Genomic DNA, 17246 nt, shown 5'->3' with positions numbered 1-17246 from the left:
CAGCCTCAATTTTCTTATCAATTTCAAACCCATGTTGTACTTATCTCAGGGATGATTCTTTTGTGTCTTGCGTATAAAGTTTACTTGTATCCTTTTATTGCGGGTAAACAACAAATAGATTTTGAATACACGCAAACTTAAGTACTTTTTCGACAATTTAATTGCCGCTTTACTTGAAATGGTTTCCTTATAGAAATTATTATTAGATACCTTTATTGATTTGTGTGTAAATAAAATTTATTTCTTTAAAATTGGTTTAACAAAACAAAAAAATGTCACCCCCTTTCCCCCTCAATGCCGAATTTAAATAGCATTCAAACCTCCCATCAAATTAACCACTCGATTCTTATAACGCTTCGAAATATCCTTTTCAATTTTATCTTGCAGAATTTTCGTTTGCCTGATGAGTTCTTCCTGAACAGGTTTCAAATCAACACTCTGTTTCTTAAGCTCCACAGAACGTTCTTTTTGAATTTCTTTTGTTGCACGAATCTTCTCGACTGCCTTCATCATTTGTTTCAATTTCGATGCCAATATTTCGGCATATTTATGGGAATGCTTGAGTTGATAATAATGACGAGTGTTTTCATTTTGAACTTCATCTAAAATTCCTTCGATATTATCAACCATTTTTTTAACACTTTGGGCATCATAAGTCGATATACTGTCCAACAGAGAGAATAAAATGTTACTCGATGATTCAACTTGACTTAGTTCAACAAATCGCCATTTTAAGAAGGATTCCAATTCATAGAGTTCATCTATGAATTTATTGCGATAGTTGGGAGAATCAAGTAGAGTGTATGCTTCATCACCTTTAGCAGTTCCTCCATCAACACCAACACCTGGAATGAAAAGTTTGTTATTTGCAGCGAAAGGATTTTTATGACCTACAAAATTCAAAAAAGGCACTTATTTAATAAAAAGAAAATTAGCTTGATATATAATTATGAAATTATTGAACTACCAAAAGCTTTTTAAAGTCTTCAGGTAACAGCTTCCTGCGATTTTGTCTAAGAAGCTTCTTAAATAAGCTGAAAGACCTCTATTTGGGCAGAAACGAGTAGACCTGATTTAAAACTGTCGAAGTTATCCACTTCAATGTAATGATGTCGCCATTAATTACAGAACTTATACGTTCAACTATTTTTAGTCCCTGATAGAAGTTAAAAACAGTATTGAATTTTAAAAAATCCATTTTCGTTGATATTCTTTAAAAAGGGGACCACTTGCCCAATCAGTGTCCTTTGAAAAAAAAAAAAAGATTTAAAAATAAAAGTAGGTAAATAAATGTACATTTACAGTCTCTCAAACTACCTGATTTTCGCAAGCTTTCAAAAATTTGGATTTTAAGATCGAACCAAATTAAAAAAAATTATTTTAATGCTTGAGAAAAAAATAAGAAATTTAATTTAGAAGAGAAAAGTCCTTTAATGTGTTCAGTTCAAGCAAATTTATTTTCTTAAGGTTATGTTACGGGCATAATCGAAATAATCTCAACTGAAGTGAATGAAATTTCAAGCTATTATGGCACTGATGAGTAAAACAGGCAAAAAAGGCACAATTAAAAACATATACAGTCGAGTCCCTCTAAGTCGAACTATCACGAGATGTCATAATTAGTTCGAGTTAGGGGGATTACATTTTTTTTTTGTTTTATTGAATCTTACTTCGGATCGGAGCAAATTTGCTCCACTTTTGGGGGAAAAAACAAATTTACTCTAAAGCTCCGATTTTTCGAAATTTACTCCACTTTTTACACACACAGAAATTGTTTACCTAAACAAACCTACCTAAACGGATTGGAATGTTTGAAATTGTATTTATTTTAAAATTGCAAACACATTTTTGAACCACCACTTGCATTAATGAGGTTTATAAAAAAAATATAAATTGGTCCAAGGTGATTTTATCTAAAATAAAATTCCTTTTAACGAATCAAATTGACTTTAATTTAACACTTTATTATTTTTTATTTAAAAAAAAATTTCCTGAAAAAAAACTGCCTCTATTAGGAGAAGAGCCGATATGGGGACCAAATTTTTGTTAAATAACAATTTTTTTTTTTTTGTTATTTGGTTTTTTGATAAAAACCAAAAATGCGGTTTTATATCAATTGGTTTTAATATTACGTATACAAAGGTTAATCAAAATCGTTAAAGTTGTTTTTGAGAAAATTACAATACATAACTAATTAATTATGTCGAGATTAGTGATAAAAAAAAAAACGAAATACAACATTTCCATTATACATAATTTTTGAGAAAAAATAAAAACGTAGTTATGTTAGAACTAAAATTAAATTTTAAATTTAATTCGAGAAAATTGCAATAACTTGAAAATTTTGTACACGTTCTTAGCGACATACATATTAAATAACAGCAAAAAAAAAAATAACCTTGTAAATTACGAAAAAAACATCTGTACCAAATTTGAAGAAAATCCGTCTTTTCGTTTAAGGCTGTAGCGACTTGTATAGATGGACGCACCGATCAACGGGTCGCAACGCACAGGGTTACGGTCGCCATGACCAAACCCACTTTTCTGGAATTCTCTATCATCAATATGTTAGTTTTAATTAACCTTGATTTTTTTGACACGAAACCATAGAGCAAGTAAAAATTCTACTTGGAGGGATTGAAAATAGTCCAAGATTCTAAAGAATTTGTTCGAGTTAGACGGAATTTCGACTTAGAGGGAGTCGACTGTATTTGGAATCAGGGGGACATCTATACAAATACATTCTTACGATAACGCAGAAAAAAAAGGAAAAGTTAGGAAAATCCGTTCCCAGGTTATTTGATTTATGGAACCAGTAACGTGAATATGTAAATTACCTTCAATAACCATTCCATACTCTTCAATGGGAATATCAAAGTCAATTTCCTTGGCATCCTCTGGGGTACTCTCAATACCCCAATCAATATCGCCACCCGATTCTGCTGCTGTATCGATTTGCAAGTCCCCAAAATCAATCATCTCTCCTGATATCGTGGATGAATCCCCATTGTCATCGGTCCCAAAATCAATTTCATTATCTCCACCAACAATTTCCTCCTCAGGAAGATTCAAATTGATTGGATTCTCTTCCACAGCTAAAGGAGCTTCCTTATGAATATAATGGTAAACAGTTGTGTTTCCGAATTTCATTAAATGCCGAATAATTGGAAGACAATTGTCATTCTTGGAAAACTCAGCATACAAATCAACTGGCTCGCTGAGTGTTCCAATGTTACGAATTGAATGAGCATAGATTTCAGGAAGTTTTTGTAAAACTTCTGTGAATTCTTCACGTAAATTGTTTCCTTTTAAACCAAGTTGTTGCAAAAGTGCAGCGTGCTCGTTAAGAAGTTTGGTTTCATGCTTCGACATATCTTGAATGCTTTTAAGAGCATCGTCACTTAGTTGTTCCAATTTGATTATTTGCTTTTTGACTCCGGGAATTTCAAAATTAATATTACGGACGAAAATTTGGGCTGTCTCGGCGAGGTAAATGTTTTCTTTTTCATACAAACGAATGACTTCTTGCCAGTCTTTCATTCGCTGACTGCCATAGCTGCCAAAGAGACTTTTTGTATCTTTTTCAGTTTGTTTGAGAATATCAACGATTTCTTTGCAATGGTAATAGTTGATATCTAGAAAAGGAACTTGAGAGTCTTGTGGAAAATTGTTAAGTGTCTATTTTATCTTACGTGCACCAGATAACAACTTAATAAGCTGTTCATTCGATGGCATATCCTGAATGGCATTGCTGATTTTATTACGGATATCTTTGATGTAGGGTTGAATGTTCTTTGGAACAATTCGACGACTGACTAGCCAATCTTGTAGTTTTAATGTGTGAATATCGATGGGAATATCAGCTTCCTAGACGAGTTTCGATGAAAATTTTAAAACTGAAGTTGCGATTGAATGATTAAGAATACTTACATTCATATTGATGCTCTAGAATTTCCAATTTTCAGGAGGAATAAATGTAAATTAGAATTTTTTATTTTGTTGTCCACGTAGCAGAACAAGTTTTTTACAAAATATTTTTATTTTGGTCTCTTTTTTGACGACATTTGACAGAAACTCTTGAATATGACATATTCACAATTGCATTTGGAATAATTTGTTTTTATTAAACATTTAGATGGGACTTTTTTTTGTGGTGATTTGTGAAAACTTATTGCAAATCTATAAAAGGCAATTTCGATTACGGCAAAAATGGATTTCGATGGAATTTTCCAAATGAACTTCAAAATGAGATAATTGTCCATACAAATTTGAAATGCTTGTAATTAATTTGCATGCACTATAACTGCCAAGTCGGCTCAGGAGATATGAACTTTCGCATGACAATCATATTCTTCAAGGCTTTTTCATTTCTTCGTAATGGTGGGTGGAGGCTGGGATACGAACGCAGACCTCTGAGGTCATAGTCCATCTCACTTAACATTGCGCCAGGAGTTGAAATTTTTAGGACTAATTTTTTCAGTGTTTACACTTTCTAAGCGAAATTTTACAATCTTTGAACTTGGGAATAGATTCAGACCCAAAAATTATGGAAAATGATTATTTTCGAAAATTTTAAACTGAATGTGGAGCAGATCTCAAAAGCTGATGAATCAATTTTTTTTTTTTTCAAAACGCATTAATGAATGGAGCGTATTCATAGTCGTTTTTAAACCCCAGTTTATCCTAAGCTGATGGGGTTTATCCAATGTTATTTGAATAGGATAAACTCCAGTCTTTCTTAGTAACAACTTAGATAACGTCTATGAATATTCCCCAATATTTTTGAAATTTTATTTAAATACATTATGTGGAAAAATAACTTCTTCAAAACCGGATACCAACATTTTTTAAAAAAATTTTTTGAATAACTGAAAAGGAGTTCAAAATGAGTGAACTTAGTACATGCATATGAATGTCCATAAAATATAGCAAGGATTCAATTGCTTCATATCAAGCGGGCAAACCTATGACACAAAATTCTTGGGAAATTTAGAATAAAAAATGCCATTTCAGTTAACAAGCTTATGGACTCGAGCCAAAGCAACTTCTGCTGGAAAATGGGTCCCAGTTAAATATCCATTAATGTAGAGTGCTATTAACGTTTTTTGCTTTTAACTCTCTCGGTCATTTAAATTCAAATTCTGGAGTGATCATGAGAACAACTCATAAATAATTTGTTGATTAGTGAGATACTCACCAAAAATTACATCGTTTATAAATAAACAAAGTAGGTACATCATGAGAGAATTAATATTCGTCATTAGCCCCGTTCCATTTGAAGTGGTAGATCTAGTACTGTGTAGTTGTTGTACCTACTAGATTTCCAGTCATGAGTAAACTACCACCTCAAATGAAACAGTGCTATTGTGTATCCGATCTTTGGACATTAAACTCATTAACACCACATAAGATTCATTTTCGTGGTATGATAGTTCCGGTTACCGACAAATTATCAAAGCTGATAATACTCACTATGCTTAACACAATCAGGGTTGAATTTATTTATCATGCCAATTGACTTCCTAAATTTGGATGTAGTTTAACTACTGCGTTTGTATAAAATATTCATTCAGAGCTTATCCTGGGGTGAAATACCTACTTGATAGTAGATATTCAAAAAACGACGATTTAAAAACAAAACTCTCACAGCTCGACATCGAAAGGAAAATCTTAAAAAGACCCGTTCAAGCGATTACATATGAGGGGTCCAGGGGAAAAACAGCACAAGTCCATTCCAACTAATTTCGAGAAAAACGCATTTTAAAATTTTGTTCTCCATACAACTTAGTACTAAAACCACACAATTTTTACTTGCGATATAGGTACTATAGGGCAAGTTTAGGATTCGTAAAAAAAATCGAACTCGAGATAACAATTTTACATGACATTACGATGATGGAGAATGCCAAAAAAGTGGGTCCGGCAATTCTGTCTGTCTGTCTGTGTGTCTGTCTCTATCTGGAGCTGCAGCCTAAACGAGTCAAGTGATTTTCTTCAAACTTGGTAGTTAGCAGTTTTTGGTGATTCCCTAGAGGGGAAATTGAAATTTTTTTTTATGACCAAAACTAACGGTTCCTGCCATATAACGGAAATAGAAAAGTTAATTTTTTTCAAAAACGGCTCTAACGATTTTGATTAAAATTTTTGTGTAAAAAAAATATTTTTTGTACCGTTATTAACGGTACCTGTCATAGAACGGTTTTTTTCGTTTCTGAATATCTCGTACAACATTAACCCGATTTAAATGAAAATTTTTATACAAAAGTGTGTAAGTAAAAATAATATTAAAATTTTAGAAAATTTTCAAAAAACGCATTTTTGGTTTTTTAAAAAATATTTCAAAATTTTTTTTTGAAAAATCAATTTTTTGAAAACGGATTAATGAAAAATTTTGAAATTTAGTTTTTATGTGTAAATTAATTATTTCTTCAAAATGGCATTCCAACTTTTTTTTTGAAAAATGTTAAAAAAATTTTTATATATAAAAAATTATTTTTTTAAAAAACAGCTCCTACAATTTTCGAAAATTTTTTTCTAAAAATAACTTTTTATAAAAGAAATAAAAAGACATATTTGTTTTTTTTTTTTAAGATAATTTAAAACGGAGTTTAATTAATTATAAAAACAGATTTAATATTTTTATACTATGAAATTTCTTCAAAATATCAAATTTTAAATTTCTTGAATAAAAAGCTTTAACATTATATACTTTAAGCATAAGAGCAAGTACGTACGACCCCAGTCGTGCAATTTATTTTATTTTTCAGCAAGGCTTGAATTTGTTTTATAAAAGGATAGTACTCAGTAAGCACTACAAGACCTCATCATTAGTTTATTTTTGACAAAAAGTGGACATGTGCCATTTTTCCCCTGGACCCTTAATATGGAGACGATATTTTCATAATCACAATAAGATACATAGTTTGATGTCAATGGTACAGAATGTTAAACGGTTTCATGATGCAGTATATCCGAGAAATGACATTTTTTTAAAAGTGAATAAACCGCTTGAACTCATTCTTTTACGAACCTTTCGATAACAATACAATCGCCTGGATGAAAATAAGATCATACTCTTTTTCGGCCTAAAAACGCCACCGACAAGCAAAACATTCTTTTGAGAAACTAAAGTGTCCATTCCTAGAATAGAGCGGAGCCATGAATATTGTCAAAAATAGATAAAAACGTTTCAGATTTGAAAACAAAATTTGTCGGATGTGTGGTTCGATTCTATATCACAGCCCGAAAGGGTGGCCCCGAAAAGAAAAAATGAAACTTGGGCCGTAAGCTCAAGTGGAAGAGGAATTCAACCAATTTTGGATGCTTAACTTAAGATATTTGACTAGAGATACCAGTGCCTATAGAATTGAAATTAAATTAATTTAAAAATAATATAACATTTTTTTTTATAGAAAATAACTTTTATTCCAACATCAATCAGTTGTTGCAAGTTTCTTAAATTTACCCTGAATAAATATCCGAGGTACGTCAATATTCTCCTTTGGGTTAATGGTTCTTCTGTGTACATACGAATTGTTAACAACTTCAAACCCATGATTGCTAAACAAATCAGATAATTCCCGCTCAGCAAAGTAATAACTTCTTGTACCATCTTGTCTCATGTACAAATTTTCACCAATTTTGTGTCCAGGTTTAAATCTCAACTGTGCCATATCATAGAGACCATAATCTCGAAATAGAATAACACCACCTGGTTTCAAGAGTCGCCATAGATTTTGGACAACTTTCAAAAATTTATCGGGATGAATTGCTGATAGAACAAATATCATGGTAACAATATCGAGACTTCCTTCTGGAATATGTTCAAATACAACGTCTGTTGTAATGTCACATTGAAAAGCTTTCATTTTGGTAGAATCATAGAACGGATTCGATTTGACAAACTCAACAGCACGAGGAGAGAAATCACAAGCATAGTAAAAGTAATTATTGTGATTCTCTTCAATTAGAGGAAATATCAAATTGCCAACACCACAGCCAACTTCGAAGAGGGTTTTCTGTGTGTTTCCTGATTCGGAGAGGAGTTCTTCGAATTCTCTTGTTGTCCAGCGGCGATCTTTGAAAAAACGTGTCTCATTGCGTTTGTAAAAAAGATCCCAATTTCGTTGTGCATTTAGTTCGAGTTGATTTGCTTTGAATTCAGGCACCAGACGATTGTTTTGTGTGATAAGTTGTTGTTTTTCTTCGTCGGTGAGACATTTTTCATGCTTTGTAAAAGTTTCTGCAATTAAGTTATCTGGTAATTGTTCCATTTTGTTGATTATTAAAATTTAAGAAATTTAAGAATTAAAATAGGGGGGTTCACATTAACCAACTTACCGGACAGACCGATTGTCATTTGGCCTGATGGCCGTTTTATATTTTTCGTTCACACTCATCAGATAATTTTTATCAAAACCCATTTTTCAGCTTATTTTTAATGTATCTTTACCCTATATTGCTCTAAAATTAGAGAGAATGGATTATCACTGTCTGCCGGACAGACATGTCGTTTAATCGACTAACCGTTCGCGTACACTAAAACCGAATTATCGGCCGACATCGGGTCGGAACTACTCGGACGACTTTCTCGGACGATCGTCTGCATACACTGCTTCCGATCTAGGATGTCGCTGCCGGTCTGTAGTTTGACTTTGTGAAACTTGAAGTGCATATAATAATTGTTTTATATGGAATATTTTGAAGAAATTTATATTTTTGAAAGTTCATACCGCCAATTTTTGCAAAGAAAATTCTTTTAGCAATATCTATGTATAAATCAACCCGACAACGGACGAAAAATCCAAACAAGTTCGGATTATGCCGGTTGATCGGTTATTATCGGGCGTCAACGTACGTCAACGGACGATGTCACTTTCAGTGGTGTACGCACTCTCTTTTCTTTCTATGTGCTTGGTTCTATCGGCCGAGTTCGGCCGACAACGCCCGAGCATAATTCGGCCGATGACGGATTTGGTGTAAGCGAGCCGTAACATGTCCGTCCGACCACCAAAAAATCAAAATTTTTTGAAAACCATCCGGCAAACCGGACAGGCTGTCGGATGGGTGTTCACATTATCAAAACAACATCAGATCACACCAAATGGCGGCTGGTCTGTCCGGTAAGTTGGTCAATGTGAACCCCCCTAATAGTAAACAAATAGGGGGGTTCACATTGACCAACTTACCGGACAGACCGGTTGTCATTTGGCCTGATGGCCGAATTATATTTTTCGTTCACACTCTTCAGACAATTTTCGTCAAAACCCATTTTTCAGCCTATTTTTAATATATCTTTACCCTATTCTGCTCTCAAATAAGAGAGAATGGATTATCACTGTCTGCCGGACAGACATGTCGTTTAATTGACTAACATGTCGGTCCGACCACCAAAAAATCAAAATTTTTTGAAAACCATCCGGCAAACCGGACAGGCTGTCGGATGGGTGTTCACATTATCAAAACAGCATCAGATCAGACCAAATGGCGGCTGGTCTGTCCGGTAAGTTGGTCAATGTGAACCCCCCTAATGAGAAACATTTCGAAGAACTGTCACTGTCAATTTGACGTTTTCTATTGTGAATTGATCAAAATGTCATTTTTTGTGTGTGATTTTTCTAGGGGGCGATTCAATCACTATGAAGAAATATAAAGCCCACTTCACATTTGTGAGTTTGAGTTTTATTTAGACGCGTTCATTAAGAAAAAAAGAGATGAATATGATGCAGTTCCCAACCAACACAACAGCTTCTGTAAATTGAAATCTCGCAGGTACTACCTTTTATACAGCTTGTATTGAAATTGCTTCAGAATATAATTTCTTATAGAAGTTCGAACTTGTTTAACAACTTCTAATAAGTTGTTTAAATACTGTTAAATAAAGGAGAATGGGCATTTTGGACGTTGAGCGGCCATTAATGAGATTGGTATCAAATGAAAGAGCTATATCTTAGGAAAAACTTTTACATTGGAAGTTTCGCGGCATTACTTTAAGAATGCAAGATATTGCAATATTAGTATTTTTAATGCATAGTTTAATGTGTGAAGGAAAAATTGAATTATATTTTTATTTTAAATATATAACATGAAGCTCTGTCATTTTCCCTGACCCTGAAGACATTAATCTTGAAAATCCGACCAATAGAACTCATAATACAAGATTTTTAAGCCAACCACTTTTGTTTTTTGTTAGACAGTTTTTCAAACGATTCAAACTAACAAAAAATTGAACATGAAAACTCTCAAAATAGGATTGAAATTGTTGTTTAAAAAAATTAATAGTTTGGATTCTAGTGGTTGGATATTCAAGATTAAGATCTTCAGAGTTAGGGAAAATGACAGACTATCATAATATGCACTTAAAATAAATATTAAAGTTACAACATAGAGACAATCTGCATAAAGTGTTAGATACAAAAGTGCATTTTATCCGTTTCTTAAGCACGTCACAAGGATACAACTTCTGCAAAACATATGTAAGACTTAATAACATCATAAAATAACAAATTCATCAATGGCCGCAGAGTCCACGTTCCATACAAATTTGCCCATTATCCTTTAACCTAAGAAAGCTTGTTTTTCGGATAAGCTTAGTTAATGAATTTATATAAGCTAGCTCGGACACTTTTTGATTTTAAAATTGAATAATTTAGCTCGGACATTTTTTGTTTTGACATTTCTGCTATTTGAGCTGATTAAGTTTTTGATTTCATTAATAGCCCAGTTCCTTTGGGAGGTGGCAAAGTACTACTAATAGTTTACTAGCTATTTTCAATGGAACGCACTTTTAACGAATTCAATAAAAATCGTATCTGCTCGGGAAGAAGAGCATGAGTAGATGATAGTACTAGATTAGCCAAAACATCTAGGTACTAGTAGTAAACTACCACCTCCAATGGAACAGGGCTAATGAATATACTGGGATGGCCGAGTGGGTAGAGTGGCAGACTGCCATCAAGCAGATACGAAGTTCGATTCCTGGGTGTTGCAAAAAATTATATACTTTTAAAATTAACATTATTAGATATATACTAAAAACTAATGGAATGTTATACCTATATAATTTCATATTAAAAGATAAAATTCATAATTTAAAATCAATTTAAAACAGATTGAAAAAGAAAATTTCTTTTTTGTTTTTATAGTAGGTAATTTTTTTAATTTCTATAAGACATGTATTAAAGAGCTATACAAGCTCTTCCGAAGTTAGCAAAATTGAAAATGTTAAAACTCAAATTGTGAAGATTTTTCCAACACTGGAAAACTTACAAAAACCATGCAGCAAATGTAGATTTTTACTTAGAACACCATTATTTGTATACCTACTCTTTTCATAAACACAATGCAAAATAAAATACAAAAAGGAAATTTAATTTTGGTTTTTAATAAATATTTGTGTACCGCTGAAATGAAACAGCGCAACGAAATCATAAATGAAAAATTCCGTTTGTGTCATAGTAAGCAGCTTGAAAAACGAAACTCTTACCTTTTATCTGTAGGTACTAGATTATTTAGAAAAATTTCACTCACCTATCCCTTTTTTTGTTTAAAAACTTATGTTTTTCTTTAGGATACAAAAGTAAAAAAACTTTTTTTTCTTTCAAGTACCATTTGTTTTTGGGAAAAATTACAAAAATTGTTTTTGAAACCAAATAATCATTTTTATCAAAAAACAAAACCGACTTCCATGGATCAAAACTTAGTTTTATGGTTTTTCTAATAGTTCCTATTCCCAGAACTGAATGAAATTAAAATTGGACTAAATTATCAAAATTGGTTCACTCAGTCCAAAGTTATGAGGTAACAAACACAAAAAAAAAAAAAAAAAAAAATACAGACGAATTTTTGGAAGTCGGTATAAAAATAGTAAATTCTTTTAATTGAAAAATTGTAAAAAATGATGTAAAGAATGAAAATATTAAAGCTAGTTAATACTTATTAATTTCATATTGCTAGTATTTACTATTTTTTATGCATATGGGCCAATGATACTCTTTGAGCCATTGTCACTTTCTCGCAAGAGATAGGGGTACTGTTATATTTTTTATTTTATGTCGTGGAGGCTTGAAATCGAAACCAGATCTCTGGAATCATAGTTTGCTTATATAAAACTTTACAGATGGTACTACAGCTTCTGTAGAGCTATGTTGTGACACAAAATGGGAAACAGCCTAAAAATCACACAAAAGGCTTGACGAAGACGTTTCACGAATTTTTTCGAAAAGAAAATCTATAATTATGGAAGTAATTTTAAGATTGCCAAAAAAACGAAATTGCAGAGCCCGTTAGATATTCTTATCTATCCTAAGAACATCCACAAGGATGAGATTGGTTTTAAGGAAAGAGAAATCCTCTTCGGGAAGGAGTCCTTAGTATGGTTAGCTCATATGGTTAGATATAATTATCATAAACGATATAATTATTATCACTCAAAATCCACTTATTATTCCCATGCCTCCTAATAAATTGACCGAAACATATAAAAATTTTCGGAAGATGTGATTTTTATTATTCCATAATACGATAGATATTAAGTTATCACTCAACACAAGAATATTTTCTAAACAGCAACTGTCAAGTCCAATCATCATAACTACAACAAATTAATGAGCACTTGTTTTTAAGAAGGCGTGAAGGTCATATTTATTAACGTCTAATCAGCTAAACGACACAATCACAGAATGTTGTTTTCGAAAACACTTAATTAGAAAGGCATTTCCCATTCCCTGACCTACAACACGTCCTTAACATTCTTTTATATAAAAACTCAAACTCACACACCATTTTCATTTTTATAACTTCCTTCAATTACATACATACCTTTAAAGCTAAAAATATTTAAAAATTAAAAAAATGACTGTAACATCCGTTTTTTCTTTGACCCAATTTGCATCGAAATACATTTTTTTTATTGTTATTTTTTTCTTTTTTAGATATTTTTTAACCTGTCTTGCGTATAATTACCTTTCCACTTCATTCAAATTTCTACATTTCTGCCTCCACAAAACACACACATACACTCAGACACAATATAGACCGATTATAAGTGCAAGCCGTGGCGCGGCGTATAGAAAAGTATGTTAGGTCCTATAGATAGCGTTTTCGAACTATACTAGAAAAAAAGGATAGATAAACACCTTCGAGTTGTGGATACTCCACAGTCATCGATAGTTTCTTCAACTTGGTGGACGTGCCCCAGTCCTGAAATAGCAAAAGAAAAGTCCAAACTGAAATAATAATCCAAAATACCTACACAGTTTGTTTGTGTGTGTGTATGTTTTCTCAAAGCCATATACAAAAGGATTTTATTCAAAAGTGTTAAGGATAATCCAACTGATTGTCAAGTGCATTGTTTAGCGCGAGGATGAATATAAATTCAAATTCCTCTACACACGTTAACGTTTATAGTGAATGAAAAATCCAGACGATTTGTTGTTGTGTGATGGTTTAGTGTAAAAGTGCAACAAACTTTGCCCTGATGAGTGCTTGTATAGGCTATTGATCCTTATTTGCGTAACAATCGCCAGTCATGCAAATTATTCCATCGTATACTACCTTTGCACTAGTATAAAAGAGGATGTGGTATTGTGGGTGTTTCTGTTTAGACATTAAAATTGTAGTAATGATAAATTTTTATTGAGGTAGATTCAATTATCTAACGGTTATTGTTGTTTTTGAGTAAGTTTTTGTGTTTTTTTTTTTTTGTTTGAAGAAGAGTTTTAGAAGAGTCGATAGATCAGTTGGTCTAGATTGGTCTAATATTTCAAATATTCAGAACAAAAAAAAAAAAAAAAACGTTTTTCGGGAATATTGTTTTTAGAAGTCGAGTGCAACTTAAGTGTTTTTTACTTATAATCCTTTATATAAAAAAAAATATAATTAAACCCCTTTTCTCACCTAATAGCCCTTTAAAAGACTTGCATAAATGTAAATGTAGGGAAAATGATACTAGAATTAATGTAGTATCTATTTTTTTTAGATCTCACATATAAGTTGTCCTGTCCATAATTTTTCCAGAAATGAGTGAATGATGTAATATTGTTCCCTAAACCAAGAGAGCTTTAGTATTTGAAATATTTACACTAGTACTAACTTAAAACTAAATAAAAAAATAGTTACTTTTAAAAGTATTGAATTAAAATTAGTAAATAAAGAAATTATAAGATCCAATAATGTGGACTAAACAAGGATTGCAGAATGTCACGCAGTCTAGAAATAAGCTAGCATTTCAAGTCACCACTCAGCAGCTGATCGATCCAAATGTATAAGTAATAAATTGACCGATTTTATCTTGAAATACCTACTAATGTTCGTGTTCTTAGTTCCCAGTTAAAAAAAATTACTTTCTTTTTATATTGATATTGTGGGAGTAATAGGAAAGCATTCCAGGAACGATTTTGTAAGGAATACTTGACAATGACGGCTTATTTTTTTAATTTGCAGCCGGCTATTTGTAAATTTTAACTTCACATATCCATTGACTGTAAAATGCAAACTACGTATGTAGTTTTAATTTTTAGTACTTTTTGTAGAACTTGTTTATGTAATTTTTGTCCTTTTGTGTATATTGTTAACGCACTTACTCGTAATATGCTTAATCATTCTCAAGCTTAACCGAGAAAGTAAAATGTTTTAAATTTAGATTAATGACAGAGTTATCGCTTTTCCTTAGCTGAAGTTATTTTCTACAAATTCTAAGAAAGAAATAGTATTAAATCGTTGTGATCGGGTTAGTTTTTCTGCTAACAATGCAAAAAGTAATTTAGTTCACTTTCATAATCAAGGGCACATATTAAATAAATTGCGTTAATGAAATCATTTGAAAGTTCTTAGGATAGTACGCAAAGGCCAACTCTATTGCCCAAGAATAGACCAATTTGAATAAAAAAGTTACACATTCGCCATAGTGACCCATTAAAATTAAAATAAATCTCGACACTTTTCTTTCTCCGACTGATCGTTTGGAAGATATTGTTATGTGTCCTTTTTTGCGTATAATTCATAAACCTTCAATGTTCAATATTTTTTATAAATTGGTCAAAATCGAAAAAGAATTTTGTTGTCTTTTTTTAAATAGCATAGTTGTTGATAAAAATACTATGATTCAATAGTCAAAACTATTTCTTATGAAAAATTTTTTTGTGACAGAGAGAGAGCAATAACTTCAAAGCTATTGCGTTGCCGTCATTCTTTATTTTTCTTTGGATATTTTGTGGGTTAAATAATATAACTCTCTGTGGCTCGTGGTTTAGTTGCAGATGAGCTGCATATTTACCACTAATAATTTTTAACGCTTTTTATTTATTTCAGATTTCAACTAACTTAAACCAACTTAAAACACTAAAGAAAAATCAAAAAAATAAAGAGTAACAAATCGGGTTATTCTTCTTCTCCATGTTCGACGATTGTCATGATATCGGTTGGTATCACAATTCTCCCACTCTCCTCCTTCACATTATGGCTCCGCATGTGGGGTTCGCCGGGTTGAATTCAGGAAACTTCGGCAGACTTCTCGATTTTGAATTGTTCCATGTCTAAGGCCAACTGAATGCAGTTTTTGTTGCATTTGTCTTATCCATGAGTTCTTAGGCCTCTTCTTCGCGATTGCTTTGGAACGTTACAAATTATTATTTATAATATTATTAGTTTACAGTATTATTAATTACAAATTGGGTTCACTAAAAAAAATACAATTAATAATTTGAAATTATTCACTTTATCCTGGAAAAATAAGTAACCACTTACGAAATGTATACTTGCTAAAAATCAACAAAAAACAAAAACCTATATAATACAGTCAAATAAGGAGAAAAAAGGGGTAAATCTCGGAATGAATGTTAGTAGAAATTTTTTTTGCTCAATATCTTCCTTTTGCCATTCTATAACATATCTCAAAAGTCTAGAAAAATCTCATGTCCGCTTGTCGCGATTTCAAGGTCAAGTCGCGAAATGGAGATTTTCAAAATTAGCAAAAATAGGCTATGGTATTATATACACATATGATACATGATTTCAAGGTATTTTTTAATGCTTATTCCAAAAAATCTAAAATCAAGACAATCTGACGTCTCTGGAAAAAGTTATACCTGTTTTTCATCTGTCAACTCATATTATTATAACAGTTGCAAACTTACTGCCGAAAAACCCTTAAAAGTTATGGTAGATGAACCAAATTTTGCATGAAGATTTTAGAATCCATCATTATTAAAAATCAAAACAATCCATTACAAAAAATATATATACCTACGAAATAATGGTATTTTTTGATGGAGGGGCAAATTTTAGGATATCCACTAAAGAAGATTCTTGTTCATCTTAGGAATAAGTGTTAATAGGCTAATTTTTTCATTTTAATCTTTGTTTGGATATTCTTTAACTACCCTCAAAAATCTAAAAAAAATCTCATGTCCGCAAGTCCTAATTTTCTTGGTTTGAAAATAAGGTGCAGATTTTAAAAAATTGAAAAACTACACTTTAGATATTTGTGTCAGATCAACATGAATAAGGTGCATTACTTTTCAGGGATGGTCAGGTTGACTTGTTTGTGTGTTTTGTTGGAATAAGTGTTAAAAAATACCTTTAAATCATGTCGCCTATGTTGGTATACATATAAAAATTTAAACTTTTCTTATTAATTTTTTAAAATCTGCACCCTTTTTTCAAACCAAGAAAATCAGGACTTGCGGACATGAGATTTTTTTAGATTTTTGAGGGTAGTTAAAGAATATCCAAACAAAGATTAAAATGAAAAAATTAGCCTACTAGCACTTATGCCTAAGATGAACAAGAATCTTCTTTAGTGCATATCCTAAAATTTGCCCCTCCATCAAAAAATACCATTATTTCGTAGTTATATATATTATTTGTAATAGATTGTTTTGATTTTTAATAATGATGAATTCTAAAATCTTCATGCAAAATTTGGTTCATCTACCATAACTTTTAAGGGTTTTTCGGCAGTAAGTTTGCAACTGTTATAATAATATGAGTTGACAGATGAAAAACAGGTATAACTTTTTCCAGAGACGTCAGATTGTCTTGATTTTAGATTTTTTGGAATAAGCATTAAAAAATACCTTGAAATCATGTATCATATGTGTATATAATACCATAGCCTATTTTTGCTAATTTTGAAAATCTCCATTTCGCGACTTGACCTTGAAATCGCGACAAGCGGACATGAGATTTTTCTAGACTTTTGAGATATGTTATAGAATGGCAAAAGGAAGATATTGAGCAAAAAAAAT

General features: G+C 31.7%; 3 protein-coding genes across 7 annotated transcripts in view; 1 reads left to right on the top strand and 2 right to left on the bottom strand.

The window, feature by feature from the left end:
* Positions 1–219: 219 nt before the first annotated feature.
* LOC129906682 (CDK5RAP3-like protein) lies at positions 220–4072 on the bottom strand. Its single transcript, XM_055982564.1, has 4 exons — positions 3931–4072; positions 3693–3867; positions 2838–3635; positions 220–845 (listed from the first exon to the last, which is right to left on the bottom strand). The coding sequence occupies exons 1-4, from the start codon at positions 3934–3936 to the stop codon at positions 304–306; spliced, it is 1521 nt and encodes a 506-aa protein (XP_055838539.1). The 5' UTR covers positions 3937–4072; the 3' UTR covers positions 220–303.
* Positions 4073–7410: 3338 nt separating this feature from the next.
* LOC129906700 (tRNA N(3)-methylcytidine methyltransferase METTL6) lies at positions 7411–8310 on the bottom strand. Its single transcript, XM_055982585.1, has one exon. The coding sequence runs from the start codon at positions 8271–8273 to the stop codon at positions 7434–7436; it is 840 nt and encodes a 279-aa protein (XP_055838560.1). The 5' UTR covers positions 8274–8310; the 3' UTR covers positions 7411–7433.
* Positions 8311–13223: 4913 nt separating this feature from the next.
* Positions 13224–17246, top strand: part of LOC129906680 (uncharacterized) — a 39493-nt gene continuing 35470 nt past the window's right edge. For 2 of the 5 annotated variants that reach the window (XM_055982558.1, XM_055982556.1), the window contains exon 1: positions 13224–13677. The gene's annotated coding sequence lies outside the window, so the exon portion shown is untranslated. The remainder of the gene's footprint in view (positions 13678–17246) is intronic. The other 3 variants (XM_055982557.1, XM_055982560.1, XM_055982559.1) reach the window with 3 other exon arrangements.

This window comes from Episyrphus balteatus, chromosome 1, assembly GCF_945859705.1.
Source record: "Episyrphus balteatus chromosome 1, idEpiBalt1.1, whole genome shotgun sequence".
Taxonomy (NCBI): domain Eukaryota; kingdom Metazoa; phylum Arthropoda; class Insecta; order Diptera; family Syrphidae; genus Episyrphus; species Episyrphus balteatus.
The sequence above is the reverse complement of the archived record's forward strand: the minus strand, read 5'-3'. Positions and strand labels throughout refer to the sequence as shown.